Below are 18,469 nucleotides of genomic sequence, written 5' to 3'. Positions count from 1 at the left end.
ACCTGCATTTTGAATTTTTCTGGGTGTTTTCCTGCTTTTCACATTCCACTGTGTACCTTTCCCTCAGCACCACTTATGTGTTTCCTATCTAAATTAAACATTCCTGGGCTTTTCAGCCCCTTTTCGGTGGAGCCTGAGAACATACCCACCATTTTTCTGCCCTCCTAAGAACAATGAAGTGTTCAGAAGTGTTTAATCTCTACCCTGAAACTTGCTGCACTCTACTCCTCAGCAAGCTCAGGGTCCCACCAAGGAAGTCTGACTCCATCACATCACTGATTTGGGGTCCCCCAATAATTATTAATCTGATTGTCTGAAATTTTCTCTCATTGTGTGACTTTTATAAGGAAATAAAACACCCCAATCTTTTATTTTTTCCCTCAACCACCCATCTGTGTCCATACTCCTCTCAAGAACATAGACAACACAAGCTGGGGGCTTTGGCTGAGCAAAAATGTCGGAGCTGATGATTTTGACAAGAAGAGAACAACTGGAAACTGTGATTCTGGTATTTAAGATTTTATCTTTTTTAATATTCAAGTAAAAAAAAAAAGAAAAAAGAAAACAACAACCAACAAAACAATTAAGCAAAAAAAAATTCCAGCAGGCAAAAAAAAAAAAAAGGCAAGAAATCTTAGTTTATACTATGAGATACAAACCATGGAAAAGTGTAGCAATGTTTTTAAAACAGAACAGGATCTACCTCTGCCAAAGAAATTCTTCTCCTTTAAAAACAAGTCCTTAAAACAAGTTCTTTGCTGGAACAAAAGGGAGGATCAGTACTGACATCCCGCAGGGGTTTATCCCAAAATCCAGCCTGATCTGCTGGTGGCTGGAAGCTCTTCCCACCCTCTGTGTGGTGGTTGTTCCCTCCAACCACCTGCCAGGTGTTGACCTTCCCCAGGATCTCCTGGACCTGTGCTGGGGATTTGGCTCCATGTGGTGGTGGAGAGGTGATGGTTATGGAAAGCTGGTGGTTGTGGAAATCTGGTGGTTATGGAAACTGAGGTTTGTGGAGCACTGTTGGACATGGGGAGGAGGGGGATGCAGTTTGTGCTCATTAGGAGCACAGCCTGCCCCCCCTAATCCTCAGAGCCACCAGAGATGCCAGCTCAGCTGGTGGCAACTTGACCTTTCAAAGGTCCAACTCTGCAGAAATGCTCAGCTGTAGATTCTGATCCCTCCAAGATACCAAACACTCATGGAACACCGGCATTTCACCGAAATAATTTTGCCTGAACTGAATTCCTTCAGAGAACTTGTAATCCTGAGGAGTGGTGCTCAAGCCCACTGCAGATGCCATTAAATTGTTATTTTGGAGGCTCTGGAACCCCTTTTTTCTCTCCAACTTATCCCTTTTCTCTATCCATAGGCATTGTCTAGAGCTTTTTAGGATGTGCACTGACATTTGGTGGGAGGACCTGCTAAGAGCTCACAGCTCTCTCTTCCCACAAAAGTTCTGACATGCCTCCCTCTTCCCCCTTCAAATAAACTCCCTCTCTGATGGATTGGCTGGAGGAGGCAACGTTCCACTGTGGAGTTAATCTTCCCATCACTGGGGGTAGAATTACCACAGGGAAGTCCTGATGTCCGTGTGGAGTTACACATCTAACGCTCCCTGGGAGTCCTGCTCCAAAGGTAACTCTAATTAATTCTAAATGAGAAATTCTCCTGGCTCCATTAAAGATGGCATCTGTGGGAGCACCCGTGGCACAGAGGTTGGGAGCTATTAGTGCAGGAATAACAATGGATTATGCACATTCCCTGGAGAGATCCAAAGAAATAAATACACTTTGCTATCACAGGCTCCAGCAAACGTCTAAGTAACAGAAATCAGATTAAATATCAGAGCAGATCAGCGTTAGAGTACAGCCAGCAAAGCAAAGGTGGGACTGGGTAGAGAAACCACCAAGGAGGAAAATGCCCTGACCACAGGCTCTGTTTGCTTTGGGCACAACCTCGGGGACACAACAGAATTTACTTCAAATACACAGCGATCATCAAAGGGGAATTTTCACTATCTGAGCAATTAAGAAAGGACACAAGGCACTGCTCCTGGATATCAGTTTATACAGAAAATAGGAGCAAAATGTTCTACTCTGAGAGCACCACAAGGCATTACTTTGGTCACAGACCTTCTGGTGCTGTTAATACTAATAGGCAGTCAAGTAAAACTGATGTTCACAACAAAGATGCAACCTCAGAGTAGAGAAAACCTGCTAGAAAAAACACAATCCTATTTACAGACTGCTTGGTTTGCTGCACTTTTTGCTTGTGAAGTTAAAAATCTCTGATAGCACAACTCAAGGGCAGAAGGTCTGCTAGACATAGTCGTATTTCGAAGGGTAGGGGCGCCTCCCATCCTCACTTCGAGGAGCATCTTCATATCCCACACCCTTCCTGGTCCTTGGGTCAGCTTCATACCCCGGGCCACCCTTGTAGGGCCCCGTCCTGTAGGAGATGTTCCGGCCTGAGGCGTTGTAGGACACAGCTTTGTAGCTGGAAGAGACACAAGAGGGACATCAGCCTCTGATGGAGGGGCTGTGGCTGCCCAGCACTGCACCCTGTGCTCACGGGGGCTTTTAGGGAGCTTTGTGCTGTGTCATCACTTGGAGGTACTCAGAGAGCTCAGCCCACCATCTGTGGAAAGCTGCAAGTCCCTTTCAGGTTCTTTCATAAATTAGTACTTTCTTTCCCTGAAGTAAACCATTTGTGGCGTCATGGACCCACCTGCAATAACCGGATATGTTGGGGTACAAATTCCTGGTGATTTTACACCATCCAGGCCATGTTGGACAAGGCTTGGATCTACCTGATCTATGGAAGAGGTTCCTGTATACAGCAGCAGTGGAATGGAAAGGGCTTTAGGTCCCTCCCAACCCAAACCCCTCTGGAATTCTACAGTTCCATATAAATCATGGCTCAGCTGATGCAACCTACCCCTGCTAATGATTTGCTGTGCAACCTTCAATTCATGGGCCTGAATCTACTAGCACAGTGCAAATAGCACATTTTGAGGTTGGATCTCATGTCCTCTCTGTTCCTGTGTGAGTCACTGGGTCAGAGAGGGCAAATGCTCGCTTCGGACCTCACTGGGCATGGACTTCAGGTAGTGATGGCCTTGGCAGTGCTGCATTAATGGCTGGACTCTGATCCTAAAGGTCTTTTCCAGCCTAAAGGACTCTGTGTTTCCATCACCATGAGAACTATCATGACAGGGTGTCACACACCCACACATCCTGTGCACCCAGGTTTCCTGCAGTACCTTCCCATGCCCACCCAGCCCAGCTTACCGGGATTCCTCTGGGATGAGCCCTTTGCAAGCAAGGCACATCATGATGCCTCCCACGAGGGCCAGGCCCCCTGCCACCCATCCAACAAAGAGGGCTGAGCCAAAGGTGTACCTGCAAAACAGGCGTGGCTGGTGAGGGTGTGACAGGTCCTGTCTGCTGCTGCCCAGACACACTGAACACTGGCACAGAATACTCCCTCTGGCCCTACAGTTGTATCCAGAAGTCCCCAGAAATTCACAGAAGTCCCCAGAATTTCCCAGAAGTCCCACCTGCATTCTGAACCACAATAGCCTCCCCTATCTCATTCTTGAGCTGTAAAAACAGAGACATCCCAGCCCATTTGCTGACCTCCGGCCCAGACTCCGTTTCCTAAGAATAATCTTCCAAGCCCTGCAACCATCCCAACATACTCCCAGAGTTTGCCAATCCCTCAGCAGCAGCCCTGAGGGAGATTTCCACGGTGTAACATGCAGAGTTAGCTGAGCACCCACCTGTTCTGGACGTTCTGCATTCCCTGGTACATGTTGGTGGTGGACATCCAGAAGTTTGTGACCAGCATGTTGGCGAACACGGACACTCCAGTGATGGCACACAGGCCTGAGAGGGGACAGAAGGACAGACTGAGAGCCACACAGTGCAAGAAGTCACCTGGGGGCCTCAGGGAAGCGTGTCACACCTCTGGAAAGGTGGGTGAGACACTGCTCAGTGGCCTTCAGCACAAAGGGGCACCCACAATGTGCCACACTTTTCTTCCAGGTTTTCCTTGCATTTACAATCCAACATCAGGAATACAATATTGCACAACACATTCCCAAGTCAGACCTGCAGGAATCTTTCATGTGGTGTATTTTGTGACACAAATGATTTAACAAACAAGTCATTGTACCAGTAGTTCATTTTAAACATTTGTTTTACAGTGAAAAACATGCACCAAAAATTCCCAGAGAGAATTTTTTTAATGGGAAAACACGCTCTCTGTACCTGAAAGAGGAGATGTCTTTGGCTCACAGCCTTTTTGTCACCAGATGTGGAAGACCAGCCCAGGAGGTGGGAACTTCTTCCATTCATCCAAACAGGGGATGTCTGGGATGGCCATCCCTGACAATCCTGGCAGCAATGTCAAACCTTTGGTTTTCCTCAGCAGAGGAATTCACAGAACACTTGGACATGGACTCACAGACTGATTTGGGTTGGAAGGGACCTTAAAGACCAAGGATAGAAAAGGAGCTGGGTTGTCCAGAAGAGCTGAAGTCCAGAACTTTTGGCAGAAAACCCTCACATGACAGTTTTGCTTCTTCCTTCCACAATGTCCAAGGTCAGGCTGGATGGGGCTTGAAGCCCTGGTTCAGTGGAAGGTGTCCCTGCCCATGGCAGTGGTGGAACTGGATGATTTTTAAGGTCCTTCCAACCCAACCCAACCCAACCCAGCCCAACCCAACCCAACCCAACCCATTCCATTATTCTAAAATGATAGATGTAAAATGCAAAATTAAAGCTGTGTGGCAGAAGGTGATTCCTCTTTCCAGCTTATACTTTTTGAACTTGTGTTGAATGTCTCATATCCCAGCAAAAGTTAAGCATTGGGATTTTTTTTTAAATAGGGACATTCTCCTTCCCTTTGTTAGGATATAGATTTCATTTAACTCTTATCTCAAAAATAATGTAGGAAAACATGTAAGTGATGTTTTAAGCATTTGCAGTTTTGAGGAACCTGGGCATTCCTGCAGCCTTGTAGGCTGGTATTTAAAACCTACAAACCAGGCCACAACAACCCTGGGAATCTTCTTAAAATTATTATGGATAAAGCCTGAAATGGAAAGAAATATTCTATATAAATAAAGACTATAATAATATACAGCAACAACATTTATAAAACAAATCAAGAGATATACTTCCTTTTCCATCTGTGGGATGTTTTTTCAGCCTTCCATGCAAACTTTTCTGGTTACCAGAAATTTTTTTGTTCCTTAATCAGAGGTAAAAACCACCTGACCCCAGGAAATCAGGCTGGAGGACTATGCCAATAACTTCAGAAATTCCTCAAGACTTGCCCAGTTCTCAATTCCAGGGAAATGCAAACCTTCCACGTGGAAGACATGACAGTTCCCACTTACCAGCAACAATGAACATGACGCCAGAGGTCAGGGTCATGTTGGCTTTGGCAGTGTCCTCCATGCTCCCAATCCGGATGCATTTCAGAGCAAAAATGCACACAAAGAGGCCGAGGAGTCCCAGGACGATCCCCACGATCATGAGGGCCCTCACAGCCTGGAACATCGCTGCAAAACAAACAGCAAGGGCCTCAATGAGTGGCTGAAATGGGATTTGTCAGAGTCTGGGGGATTTTCAAAGATTTCCTCTGTCTGAAAATAGAAATATTAAAGCAGAAAGCCTTGGAAAATGAGCACTGAATCTATTCCGTCATATCTGTGGCACCTCTGGAAGTACAGCTGTTTGACTTAACTTCCCAAGGAGTTTGGTGGTTTAGGCAGCATTTTTTGTTTTGGAAATATTCAATAGCAGCAGTTGTGAAATTCATGGAGAAGAGTTAGTGAGGAGCTGGGATAAGCGTGGATTGTTCCATAACCACAGTGGTTGAGAAAGGGCTCTTCTTTCCTCCCCAGTCAGCAATGGAAGCAGACAGCTCCACCCACCTATCCAGAATATTTCCAGCTACTGCATGTGTCAAAATGCAGCTCTGTATATTCCTGCTTCCCAGTAAAGCACATGGAAAAGAGGAAAATCAAACATTACATGGAGAGGGGGAGAGAGCATCAAAGCTCTGGGAACCATCTCCCTCACCATATTCTTCCCAGGCTTGTTTGGAACATCAGTCCTGGATAAATCTGTCCATGTTCATGAATAAAACATCCAAATATCCCCATCCTGAATTGGCAGCAGTGTGCCATGAGCTGGGAATACTGATGGGTCATGCCCATGGGAGCTGAGGCCTGAAGGAGGCAAAAACCTTTCAGACTCCTCTTGGGTGGAGTAGAAAAGTAGAAGTAAGGGGAGACTGGCACCTTTAAAACTGGAGAAGTGGTGGGGGAAAGAGTACTTGAATACCAAGGTGATTCTCTAATAAGGTGGCACATATCCCATCTCCTTCCAGACACTTCCCCTCCCCGCTTGTGCACGAGTCCCTGGCAGAGACAGGAAGGCGGCAGGGCCCTGGAAGGGGTGCTGGGAGTATGTCAAGGGCTGCTGGGATTTGGTTGGAACACTTGACAGCCTCTCCTTACCCTGCCACAAGCTCCCACAGCCCTGGGTCTGGCTTTGGTTCTCCCAAAGCATGATTGCCCCTCTTCAGGGAAGAGAAAGTGGGCTCATGATGGAGTGAAACAGGGGGAAAACAGATTCCACAGCCCCTGGGACATCTCTGCCCTGGCTGTCACCCCTTTGCTGGATGACCACGGTGCCCAAGGGTGCAGGGGAGCACAGAGCCCTTGCACAGCTTGGGAGAAGGGTTTATAAACCCTTCCCAGGAGGGTGCTGGGTGCCTGGGTGGCTCTCCTGGCCAGCGGGGTGTCAGGAAGTGGAGCAGAACCGCACTGGCACCGCGGCGCACACGGAAGCGGGCGGGCTGCCATTCCACAGGCCGGGAATACACCACCTTCTCCCATCCAGCAGTCCCACTGCCTCAGCTCTTATGACTCAATTTGCCCTTATCAGCTGATAACGAGTGCTAACGAGCCGGGGGTTTTCAATCTCCCATTCATCAGCCCCCAGGTAGGAGCTCATTAGTTATGATCCATCAGGGGATGGCGGATACGCCTTATCAGCCCTGAGAGGTTGTTCCGCAGCACCTGATGGGAAGCAGAAAGAGGAGGAAATTTCAATCTCGTTTGTCTTTGCAACCACCAAAGTTTCTTTGCAAATGCTTTTGTTTCAGGGCAGGCAGAAGAGGCTGATAATCCAAGAGCATGGATCATGATGGAAGCTCCTTGTCCCCAAGACAGTGCTTCATTCCTGGGTGCTCCCTGCAGGTTCCTGGGTGCCATCACTGGGCTGTTTTGAACCCTTCAAGCAGTGACCCCAAACAAAGATCCCACAGAGGATCTTTGGTTCTCAGGAGGTGTTCCCAGTGCCTTGGGTGCCCATGGAAGGACACAACAGGCAGGGCCAAGCAAAGCAGCCAAGGATGCTCCACTTTTGCTGGAGCACTGTTGTGAATATCCATTGAAAGGAGCTGTTGGAAAGGGGAGGGAGAGGAGCACAGCAGGGCATGACAGAAAAAATGCCAGATAACCATTCCTGCCCCCATGAGACTGACCATCTCCACTAAGAGATGGAAAGGAGAAAGAAGTTGTTTCTGCTGCGGCATGAAGACCTCTCCATTTGGCTCACAGGATTTGAAGTGGGAGCTGTTTGGAAAGGCAGCACTGCAGTTTCAAGGGAATTTTGGCATCCATTGAAAGTCCTTTGAAAAGAGCTGCTTTTCCAAAGGTGAATGACCTCTGCTTGGAGGAAGGACTGGAAGGGCTTAGACAAACAAAGTGGGAGACTAAGGAAAAGTGGTATCAGGAGCAGTAGGAAGCAAACAGCCCTGGAGTTACAAAACCTGCCTTTCACACACACCTGAGGGAGGATAACCTGGCTTCCACACCAGGGCTGGTGTTCCATAACAAGGGAATAGCAAAAGCACCAACAGAAACAGCTTCTCCACCAAAATAAATGGCAGTGATGTGAAACCACAGCCTGCATCCTTGTTTTCCAGAGGTAAGGGAAACTGGGTAGTTGTCTTCCTCCCTCATGTGAGTGGTGAGAGGTGAGCAAGATAAAACAACTTTAAGTCATTTAAATGACTGTCACCTGCATTTCTGTTGCTAATACGAAATAAAAAGATGGAATCTGACTTTATGACCAGTAATAATTGATGGGATATAGAAATTTTAGGGAAATTAAGTACATTCAGCAGGTGTTTAAGTTAAGCAAATACCAACAGGGACATTTTTTCTATATGTTTGAAGGAATAAATCAATTAAATGGATTCACAAAGATAACTCTGACAGGACATCTCTAACAACAGAAATTGTTCATGAGTGCTTTGCATATTTCTTCATTGCCATATTACTTTAAAATAACTGAAAAAGTAAAATCTTGATTGGGATAAATTGACATTAAAATGATGGTTTCCATTTCCTTATGGCTCATTTAAAACACAATCACCTGTCCAAAGCATTATGAAGAGATATAGTGGTCAACATTTTGTAGAGATAGTTGCATAAATCTAATTTTTAGTCTTTAAAAAAAATCCTCAAGGGAGAGGTGACTTTGAATATCAGTTTTGCTTTTCCAAATGGGAAAGAATTCACCTGGCAATCCTGAAGCTGGGTACACAGAGGCGCATTTATTCCATGGCACCCCTCAGAGAGTCACAGGTCCTCAGCAAAGGTTGAGGGCATCCCTGAGGATACAGGGCTGGAACCCACATCACACTTGGATCAACAGTTGCAAAAGGCCCATGCACAGCACTGCTTGCTTGGACCTTTTTGTGATCATGCACCAGGAGTGAGAAACTCCCAGGGCCAAATTCACTGCTGGTCTAGGAGCAGTGGAATACCCTCACGTGGGGTGGGGTGGGGTGGGAAAAACAGCTCTTTTGGGAACATGAGCAAGCAAACAGGACAGCAATACACCTCTGCACTCTGCTTCTGTAGGCACTAACACTGCCCAGGTGATGGGCAGTGACTGAACACATCTTTCCCTTTTGTGCCCTTCCTACCTGCACCTCTCACAGGCAGATTTCTCCCATTCCAGTTCTATCTTTGGAAAAACAGTACATTTCAATCATTTCCATTATCCTATAACACTATACAATTGCATGCAGCCCTTTTCCTTGTGTTTCCATTCCCAGCAACAATACCTAGAGGGTTAAACATCCTCACTCTCCTCACCTCAATGGAACTGCTCTGATTTATGCCAGCAGTGATGCTGAACCCACGATGCTCACCAGACAGCCCACACACATGCTCCAGGTTGTAACCCCTACCGATAACCACCACCACAAAAATCATTTTGGCAAAAAATATGCTCCTATTTTTATGCTCCTAAAATAACACTGGAAGTGCTATTCCTCACAAAGTGCTTTAAGATACCTGCTCCTATTTTCAGATGCAGAGCTCCAGGAGAGCCCGTGGGGGACACCTGGAGTGTTTTTGCCCCTACCTGGCAGCCCAAGGATAGTGAAATACGGCCGACACTCGGTGAAGCCGGAGCTCTGCCGCACGCAGCTCCTCCACAGCCCCTGGTACTGGAACACGGCCGTGACCGGGTTGTCATACAGGTCCTGCGTGCTCCACGTGTCCATGGCCGTGGCCATGATGCTGCCCCCAACGCCCAGCGATGACACCAGGAACCCCATCACCTGGCAGATGGTGGTGGACATGGTGAGTGCCCGGAGAGCGGAGGTGGCGCGGCCCCGAGGGAGCTGCAGTCCTACTGGGGAACCCGAGTCCTCCTGCCTGAGCCACCAGCAGTGCAGCTGCTCTTATCAGATGCTTTCCATTGAGGGCTGTTTGCTCAAAGTGTTTTTGCAAGATAGTCCAGTTTCACTCTCGCTGCCGGCGAGGTTTGTGCCGGCAGGGCTTGGAGATAGGAGCTTTTGTCCTTTAGAAGTGCTTGTCCTTCCATGTTTAAGCAGCCACGCTCTGCTGAGTGTTGGGTAACCCACTTGGGTCTTGGCCAGCCCCCTGAAACCCTTTGCTGCCCATTGGGCCTCTCCTGCCTGCTTGGCACAGGGCAAGGACCATGTTCCCAGGGAATTCAGCAGCTGGCCCAGGCCACCACCTCCCCATCCCTCTGCTGATGCCACCAGACAATCTGTCCCCCATGGAGGTGTCCTCACAAGAGGCACAATGAGCCAGGGCTCTGTCAGAGATGTGGGGCCACCAGCCCAGCGATGTGGCTGCTCCTTGCAGTGCCCTCGGGCATCGCTGAGCTTCCACTGGATGCTGACCATGGCACAGCCCAGGGCACCAAGCCAAGAGCCCCAAACTGATCCAGCAAAGCTCCTCCAGCCCCGTTCTCCACCCACATCCCCACTGCCATCACGAGGACACACTGAAACCCATGTGGGAGGGAGGAGAGCACAGGGAGCCCTGGGAAATGGCCTCTCTGAGGGGGTGCTTGTCTGTGTCATCTGGAGGGATGGTTCTGGGAAAGGGATGGGGGATGCAAAAAGTGGGAAATTCATTATCACAGTGGAGAGGTGGGCTGGGCTCGTGGGAACAACATAAATCTGCTGTGCCACTTTGCCAGTGGAGTCAGTGAGGTACAAGGACCTTCCAGGCTTTACACTCATCCATTCTCATCCAGTATCTCCCTCCAACTGATTTACTTCAGTCCTGACCTAGAAGCAAATTCCTACTTTAAACTGTCCATAATCACAGGCACCATCCACAACAGCACCTCGATATGAAGCCATGTGAAGGCCACCAGGAAGAGAGGAAAGGCTTATTTGTGTCCATGAGGAGCAACAATAGGGTTATTACACCCTGGATATTGCTCCTGCCTTCTGAAGAACAGCCATCCAGGACATCCCTCAGCTTGTGGGGCTCTGCTGGGGCAGCCAGAGCACAATTCCATGTCTAGTGGCAATCACAGCCCTCTCAGGTCAGGCACAAGATGTCTTTGCTTCTATCAGTTTTATTCAAATGTCATTATTTTCACTCACTTTGGCAAGTTTATATCACAGGAAGGGTCAGTTCTGACCTACCTAAAGTTGTCAGCAAAAATAATAAAGTGAACAAAAAACATGGAAGGGAGCCCTCAAGAACCAGAGGTGGCAAAGAGCTGCTCATTTTCTGTGAAGGATAAGGAAATGATGAGGGAATTCATCATTTTGGATAATGATTTGTGATAGATCAGTGCTGGAGAATACTTAGAAGCTGAGACAACAACTAGAGTTGAGAAGGACATGGAAGACAGAAGGACAAAAGGTGCTAAAATGTGGTCAGTTCTCCATCCCATCCCTTGTGGTCCCACAGCCAGAACTGTGTCCCAGTCTAGAAAATCCAGTTTCATTGAAGCCCTGATGTTCCTCAGCAGCTCTCCAGGATGATTCCTGTCCTTCCTATGCCCCAGGACTCGCCTGCTTGTTTCTGGCCATCTAGTGGTGACAGCCCACATCCCTTCTTCTGGGCTGAACCTCGTCAGAACACATCAGAGGGAGGAATGTCCCTTTGAGACATAACCCCTATTCCCAAGTGCGTGCAACAGTGCACAGAGAAATGAACCCATAGAATTGCCATAGCTAAAAATAACCCCTGGGGAGGAAAAGGGAAGGAAAGGGGGAGAATTAAATGGGTGAACTTTTTTTTTTTTTTTTCCCAGCTTTTTTTCCCCCAAACACTTCTTCCAACTTTTAAATGATTGGGTTTTTTCTGCTCAGTCGGACATCTGGGTGGTTGCAGGAATATCAATGTTGATGGCCCTTCCATTCCTATATGCACATTTGCTTTGGTGGGAGGGGACACACCACTCCTTCCTCCACCCTGGCTGCTGGTTCTGGCCATGTGCAGCAGGAGCTGCTCTTCAAACCAACAAGGAGCTTTTCTTCTCCTTCTCCTTCTCCTTCTCCTTCTCCTTCTCCTTCTCCTTCTCCTTCTCCTTCTCCTTCTCCTTCTCCTTCTCCTTCTCCTTCTCCTTCTCCTTCTCCTTCTCCTTCTCCTTCTCCTTCTCCTTCTCCTTCTCCTTCTCCTTCTCCTTCTCCTTCTCCTTCTCCTTAACCTTCTCCTTCTCCTTCTCCTTCTCCTTCTCCTTCTCCTTCTCCTTCTCCTTCTCCTTCTCCTTCTCCTTCTCCTTCTCCTTCTCCTTCTCCTTCTCCTTCTCCTTCTCCTTCTCCTTCTCCTTCTCCTTCTCCTTCTCCTCCTTCTCATGTTTCACATCCCAAGCTCTGCTGATCCCCCCAAGACACCTATTGGAAAGAGGGCCACCCCTGGACGTGCCAATGTCCAGTCCATCACCTCAGTAACTTTCCTTGGGAATGGAATTTTCACTTGTGGATGGAAACGATGTGTCTCATCATGGCTCTTACTCGGGGACATCAAAACCCAAATGCAAGGGTTGAGCAGTCAAAAAACAACATCAAAATCTCCAAGTGTGCAGAAAAGTCCAGGAGAACGAGCCTGGCTTTCATTTGCAAGGCCAGACGGAACCATGTCTCTAAAGAAGAGAAACCAACACAAGGTTGGACATTCCTCATTCATGTGCTGTCCTCAAAAATGGAGCCAAGGAAGGAATTTTGCTGCTAATGGTCATGCTGCAGTCTTCGGTTAAGAGTTAAACACCCAGCCATGCTCAGCACTCCACATGTTGCCATCTTTGAAGAATTATTGTGGTTTGGGGGGCTTCTGTTTGTTCATCCCTAAAATATTGGCTGAAGTGTCCTCCAGCCATCCCATTGCCATTTCTCCTGCTCTGACTAGAACATACTTGAAAGAGTGGGAATTCAAAACTCTCACACCTTCCTCAGTGGATGCTTGAAACAGAGTTCTGGAGACAAAATCCAAACTTGTTTTCTTCCCAAACCTTACCCAGCACATTTCCTTTGCCTTTCTCAAATATTCTGATTTTAAACTTTTTTTTAATGTTTTTTTCTGAGCTGCCCATGATAGGGAAAAAAAAATATGTTCATCCCATTTTCCCAGATAACAGAAGATCCCCTGGGAGTTTCAGCACAAGCCAAGAAGGGGCTGGGTGAGAGGAAGGCTGTGGAGCACGTCTGAGCATCTGCACCACAACCTGATGCTCATCTCCAGCCACCCCATGGAGATGACCACAGCCAGGATTGGTTGAAGGATGGGAATCTCTCTCCAAACAATCTGTGGATTGTCCCCAGCAGCTGAATGTTTGGCCAGAGGGTTTCTCAATCCATGTGGAAATGCTGAGCTGTGTCCAAGGGAAGGGAAAGGCGAGGCTGCAGCTCACCAAGGAGCAGAGAACAGGGCTCCCACTGAGCATTGGGACAGCTCCAGTGGTCTACCCAAATGAGGAAAAGAAGGGGGCTTTGTGGCCACTCCCCTGTGCCCCTTTATTCCAGCTCATAGTTGCTTTATCTCTCCAGGCGTTGACTCTGTGTTATCTCAAAACCAGTCCCTGGGCCCAGGCAGCTCCTGAATGTTATCGCTGCCTCTCCCACAAAAATCACCTCCAGCTCATGTTTGCTCTCAAATTTGCAAACACAGCTCACACCCTGCCAGCTGCCCACACCAGCCCAGCCTGCTCAGGCCCAGACTAAGCAAACCCACCCTTCTCTTCCTGCCCCTCCATTGTCGGGACCACCCCAGGATTCGTGAATGTGGTCTACAATAAGAAGGGCTGAATGGCGTTTCTAGAATTAAATTAGGGAAGTGAGTCATGGAAGGACCCCATCCCAGCTCAGATCCACACCACTGGGGGTGATCAAGAGTGTGCTCTGAGATCCCTCAGCAGAGCTGGGGTGCATGAGGCTGAACTTGCCTACACATCTATGAGCTGTAGCCCAGCCCCAAATCTCCACACCATTGCTCCTTCCTCTTCTGGCCCTCATCCCAAATCCCTTAGGATTTTTTTTTTACCTTTTCTCTCATCCTTTCATGGTGTAAAGGCACAAAACAATAAATACGACACACGTACTCAGCTCCCTGCCACCTCCTTGCACCCTGAGTGTCCCTGGGGTTCCTGAGGTCTCTCATTGGTGCTTTCCCCATCCCCACACCTCTCTCAGCTCCAGCTGTGAGTGCAAACCCATCAGAGCCTCACACATGTCCTGGCAGGATATATCAAGTCTCCAGCCTACCTGGACCACCTAAATCCTTCTGCACCCAAAACGTTACCTCAAAAGACTTTTAGCAGGTTACAGCAGTTGCCTGCAGATGTTTCAAAATTCAGAGCTGACCTGGCTGGTTGAAAGGATTTCAAGCAGTAAACAGACCTTGAAAGAGACTTTGCCCTGGACATCACTGGTGGAGGATCATGACATGGCACTTAACACTTCCCATCCTTACAAACTTTGGCATGGAACAGTTCCAGGGAGCAGAGATGCTGTCGCCTTGGCCAGCGACTGCCCTGTCTCCAAAATCAGGTTATTTGCTATGGTTATGCCACAAAATGGTTGTGGGTTGTATGAAATGAAAGAAAACTTTGTCAGAGCATCGATGTACAACGGAAAAATCCAGAGAAGCCAATGTTGATGCTTCCTAGACATGAATTCCCCTCAGGAAACATCTATGCACTGCTGCTACCGTGCACCAGCCAAATTGAAATTTATGGAAAATCTGGGCAGTTGTGGTTGCATTCCCATGGGCTCTTTTCCCTCTGAGCGCTCTAAGAACCTGGGCATTTTTATCAGTTGGAGAAGTTGAACAAGTTAGACTTGTTCAACTTCTGTTCTGCTCTCAAGACTGTCAACGTTTGCCATTGGAAAAGCAAGAATATTCTCCTATTTCAAGCCAACAGCCCTTTGGTCCACAGCAGAGAGATATCTCAGCCCTTCTGAAGGGGTAAAAAGAGCTTTGGACCAGATGGAAGAATGTCCTTGGAAAAATTGTTGGAGAAGGCTCCCTGGAAAGGTGTGGAAAAAAGACACTGACACAGACACCAGGGAAATCACAGCCTGTGCAATTGTAGTTTAGCAAAGTTGGAAGAAACTACAAAATTCTGCTATGAGCAGAAATCACCTCATGATCTCCGCACAAGATGAAACCACCAGCCTTGCTGAGCTCAGCTTTTGCTATTTCTCCCTTATTTGTGTGCTCAGTTTCCAACTATGTCCTCCAGACCATCTCACGCTAAAGCAAGAAGCAAAAATTAACAGGAGAAAACAAAATCAGAACAAATTCGTCCAGTCCTCCAGTGCCACATTTCACCAGAGAGCGACTGTTTATAGCTGAGCAGCCAGAGCCATAAACTGACTGGGTAATTTCTCATTTCTATCTATTATCTTGATTTTTCCTCAATCCATTTGAAATTAAAATTCCCAACTAAATTGAAGATAGATGATGGGCAAGACAAGCTTAATCTTTGCTGTGGGAGCAAGGGATTGAGGTGAAAAAAACCTTGGAACCCAAAATTTCCTCGATGTGCTCGGGTCACCTCGCTGCTTTGCCAGAGTCCTATTATTTTTATTCACTCTGGCACTATTGTTCCCAATATAAATTGCCATTGTCAGGATAATAAATAGGGGTTGATAATGGAAATGCTGACAAACCATTAACTCTGGGGTAGTTTGTGAGGGAGGTTTCATGGGGATCGAGGTGCCGCACACTTAAAATAAACATGGGGATGATGCACTTAAATAGTATCTGAGGAAATTAATAATAGGATTTTTAGCATCATTTCCCCTCCTCGGATTGGGGTGCCACCTTTGCTGGTGGTGGATGGGAAGAAATGCCCATAGGAGCAGCTGGATTCAGGAGACAGAGCCAATCCATAAAGCACAGCAGCAGGATGTGAGGCTTTGCTCCAGCTTCTCCAGAGACTGGAAGTGTCAGACAATCCATAACAGGACAAGAAACGGGAGCAGGGAGGGGGCTGACTACAGAACAACAAGCCCAGTTCATTAAAAAGAAAGGGAAAAATTCCACCTCGTTTTGGAGGGCAGTGCTGATAGCACGGGTCATGAAAAGGATAATTTGGGACAAAGTACATAAATATTCATATTCCCTCACACGGCCCCCACACCACCTCCCTGACACCACTGAGGGTGAGGACAGCAACTTTGGGGGGCTCAGGCATCCACCATCTCTATGGCTGTCCTTTATTTCTAGGTCTTTTCAATATCCCTTTTTGTAGGTGACAGCAGTAAACCTGGCAAACACAAGTGGGAATTCCACTCTAATTTAAGGGCTTCATCAGAAACCCCAATATTTAGGGTAGGATGCTCATTTCTGTCCGTGGCTGGGAGGGATCCACAGAGCTTATGAGATGGAGCTGAGGAATCACAGAAACAGAATTCCAGGATGGTTTGGGTTGGAAGGGACTTTAGGAACCACCTTGTTCCACCCCCTTTCTGTGAGCAGGGCCATGGGCACACCGATCTCTACCAGCCCCTCTAAATGCAGGAAAATCTTGCTAATGCAGGAAATCCATCCCCTCAACATCCCCATTTTAGAACATTAATACCCACCCAACAGACACCAGTCTGGAGGTCTTGGAATTGCAAAGAAACCATCCCTGGTTTTCTGCTTTTTGCTGTAGGGCTGAGGTCAGTGACAAAGATGTGGAAGAACAAAACCCCTCAGATTTCAAGTGTTCTGATTTCTTCAAAGATTTGAGTAGTTCCCAGAGCTGAGCACTTGAAAAGGTTAATTGCTTCTTTCGTGGAGTTACAGTTTTTGTCATTTTAAGCTTTTTGAGCAGAAGAACTGCAAGAACTGGAAGAACTGCAGTGTTTTGTGGGAGCATCTGTGTGGGGAGGGTTTAGTTTTCACACCTCAATTTATTCTTCACATGGTAAATTTAATCTCTTTCCAAAATCATTAAGGTTAGAAAAGACCTCTAAAATCAAGTCCAGCCATTAACCCAGTGAGTTTTACCAACTTGCCCTGCCCTTTTCTCCCTGAGTTTTCCCTTGGTGAAGCTGCTCAGCTTTGCTGACTGGGAGAGCAGTGTGTACCAGCCCTGCACAAACACCCTTCTTTGCATGTCATCCTTCAGCTGGACACTCTGCCAGGATCAGGCTCACGTCCTTCTAGGAAAACACATCTCTGCACCTGAGAGTCCAAGCAGGGCCATTCCAAGCCACAGCTCCAGCAAGAGGACAATGCTCAGGGTGTGGGGAAGCCGCAGCACAGCCAATGCCAGACAGCAGCTAGGAATGAGCATCCAGAGAGGAGCAACACAAAAACACAGCTCAGGGGATGAAACACCTCCCCAGCTGGTGTCTGAGGCCACAGACACGCTGGGTTATATTGGTTTGATTTGTGCCTTCTCTTGAGAGAAGCAATTTTTGTGCACAATGCCCCTTTCTGTGTGTTTTGGAAATGCCATTTTGCAGAAGTTCTGCAGTGATTTCCTGATATAATTGGCTTCTTCCCTCCATTCTGGCTGTATCAAAGCACAGAGGCCAGATGGGTATATGAGTCTAAGTGCCTTTTTTCTCACTGTATTAAGGCAAGAAGAAACCCCAGATAATCCTGTTGTAACCTAATTGTTTGCACCCCGAGATACTCTGGGCACAACCGGGACAGGAATTATTCCCGTGGCAGAAAAAACTGGAACCAAAGGAGAATTAGGGAGAAATCCAGCCTGGTGGTGTTAGCCCAAATAGAAATACAGTGAGCTGAACTGTGACATATCCTCTTAGGAAAGGATCTTCTCCAGTGACAAGACTATTAGTGGCTTCTGGTGGGAAGCCACACACAGCCACACAGCTGGGGCAGGAATCTGAGCCACACAGGGCACAGGGGACAAACCTCCCCTTGGAGCAGCCTGGACAACACCTCAGGATGCATGTAACGAGTTTGCTGAACCTCAGCTTGGCCATGGATTTCCCTCAAGGTACCTCCAAGGACCTGTTTTCCAAACAGGGTGAGTACTCGATGTCTTTTGGCCGAAATTTGACAGAAAATCCCCCATTGCTCATGCAGAGATTGTGTCCCACCCCCTCCCACTCTTCCCTGGCGCCATCAGGCCCTACCTGGCAGCCCCAGGATGGTGAAGTACCCGCGGCACTCGGTGAAGCCGGAGCTCTCCCGGACGCAGGTGCGCCACAGGCCCTGGTAGTTGAAGACAGCCGTCACTGGGTTGTTGTACAGGTCCTGGGTGCTCCACTGGTCCATGCAGGTGGAGGCAATGATGCCCCCGATGCCCAGGGCGGACACCACGAAGCCCATGGACTGGCAGATTGTCACCGACATGGTGCCAGGCGCGCGGGAGCCTCCACAAGCCGGGTCTGGGGCAGGCAGCCAGGGCGCCGGGGACTTTTAGCTGGAGGCAGTGCCTACGTCACGCCAGCAGGCAGGAGAGCTCCGGGTGCACCACGCAAACCTCCCCTTGCCTTTATCTGTTTCGGCGAGATAATTTCCTTGCTCGGTACCAAGAGCCATTTGTTCCAGCTCGCTCTCTGTTTACCTTCTCCCTCCAGGCAGAGGCACGGCCGGACGGGACCAGTGGGTCCCTCTGGAGAGCTTCCACAGGAATGAACTCCAGGGCACCTCAGGAGACTGAGCACAGAGGAGCTTAAATTGGATGAA

General features: G+C 48.0%; 1 protein-coding gene across 2 annotated transcripts; it reads right to left on the bottom strand.

Moving 5' to 3' along the window:
• Positions 1–503: 503 nt before the first annotated feature.
• Positions 504–18,158, bottom strand: CLDN18 (claudin 18). Of its 2 annotated transcripts, none has more exons than XM_063166665.1 (5): positions 17,914–18,158; positions 5,408–5,572; positions 3,785–3,890; positions 3,294–3,404; positions 504–2,499 (listed from the first exon to the last, which is right to left on the bottom strand). In XM_063166665.1, exons 1-5 carry the CDS (start codon positions 18,131–18,133, stop codon positions 2,322–2,324), a joined length of 780 nt encoding a protein of 259 aa, XP_063022735.1. In that variant the 5' UTR covers positions 18,134–18,158; the 3' UTR covers positions 504–2,321. The 2 variants fall into 2 exon arrangements, with proteins under 2 accessions (XP_063022735.1, XP_063022734.1); XM_063166664.1 differs by lacking the exon at positions 17,914–18,158 and adding an exon at positions 9,462–9,895.
• Positions 18,159–18,469: the final 311 nt, after the last annotated feature.

The sequence above is a fragment of the Melospiza melodia genome, chromosome 12, assembly GCF_035770615.1.
Source record: "Melospiza melodia melodia isolate bMelMel2 chromosome 12, bMelMel2.pri, whole genome shotgun sequence".
NCBI classification, from domain to species: Eukaryota; Metazoa; Chordata; class Aves; order Passeriformes; family Passerellidae; genus Melospiza; species Melospiza melodia.
The sequence above is the reverse complement of the archived record's forward strand: the minus strand, read 5'-3'. Positions and strand labels throughout refer to the sequence as shown.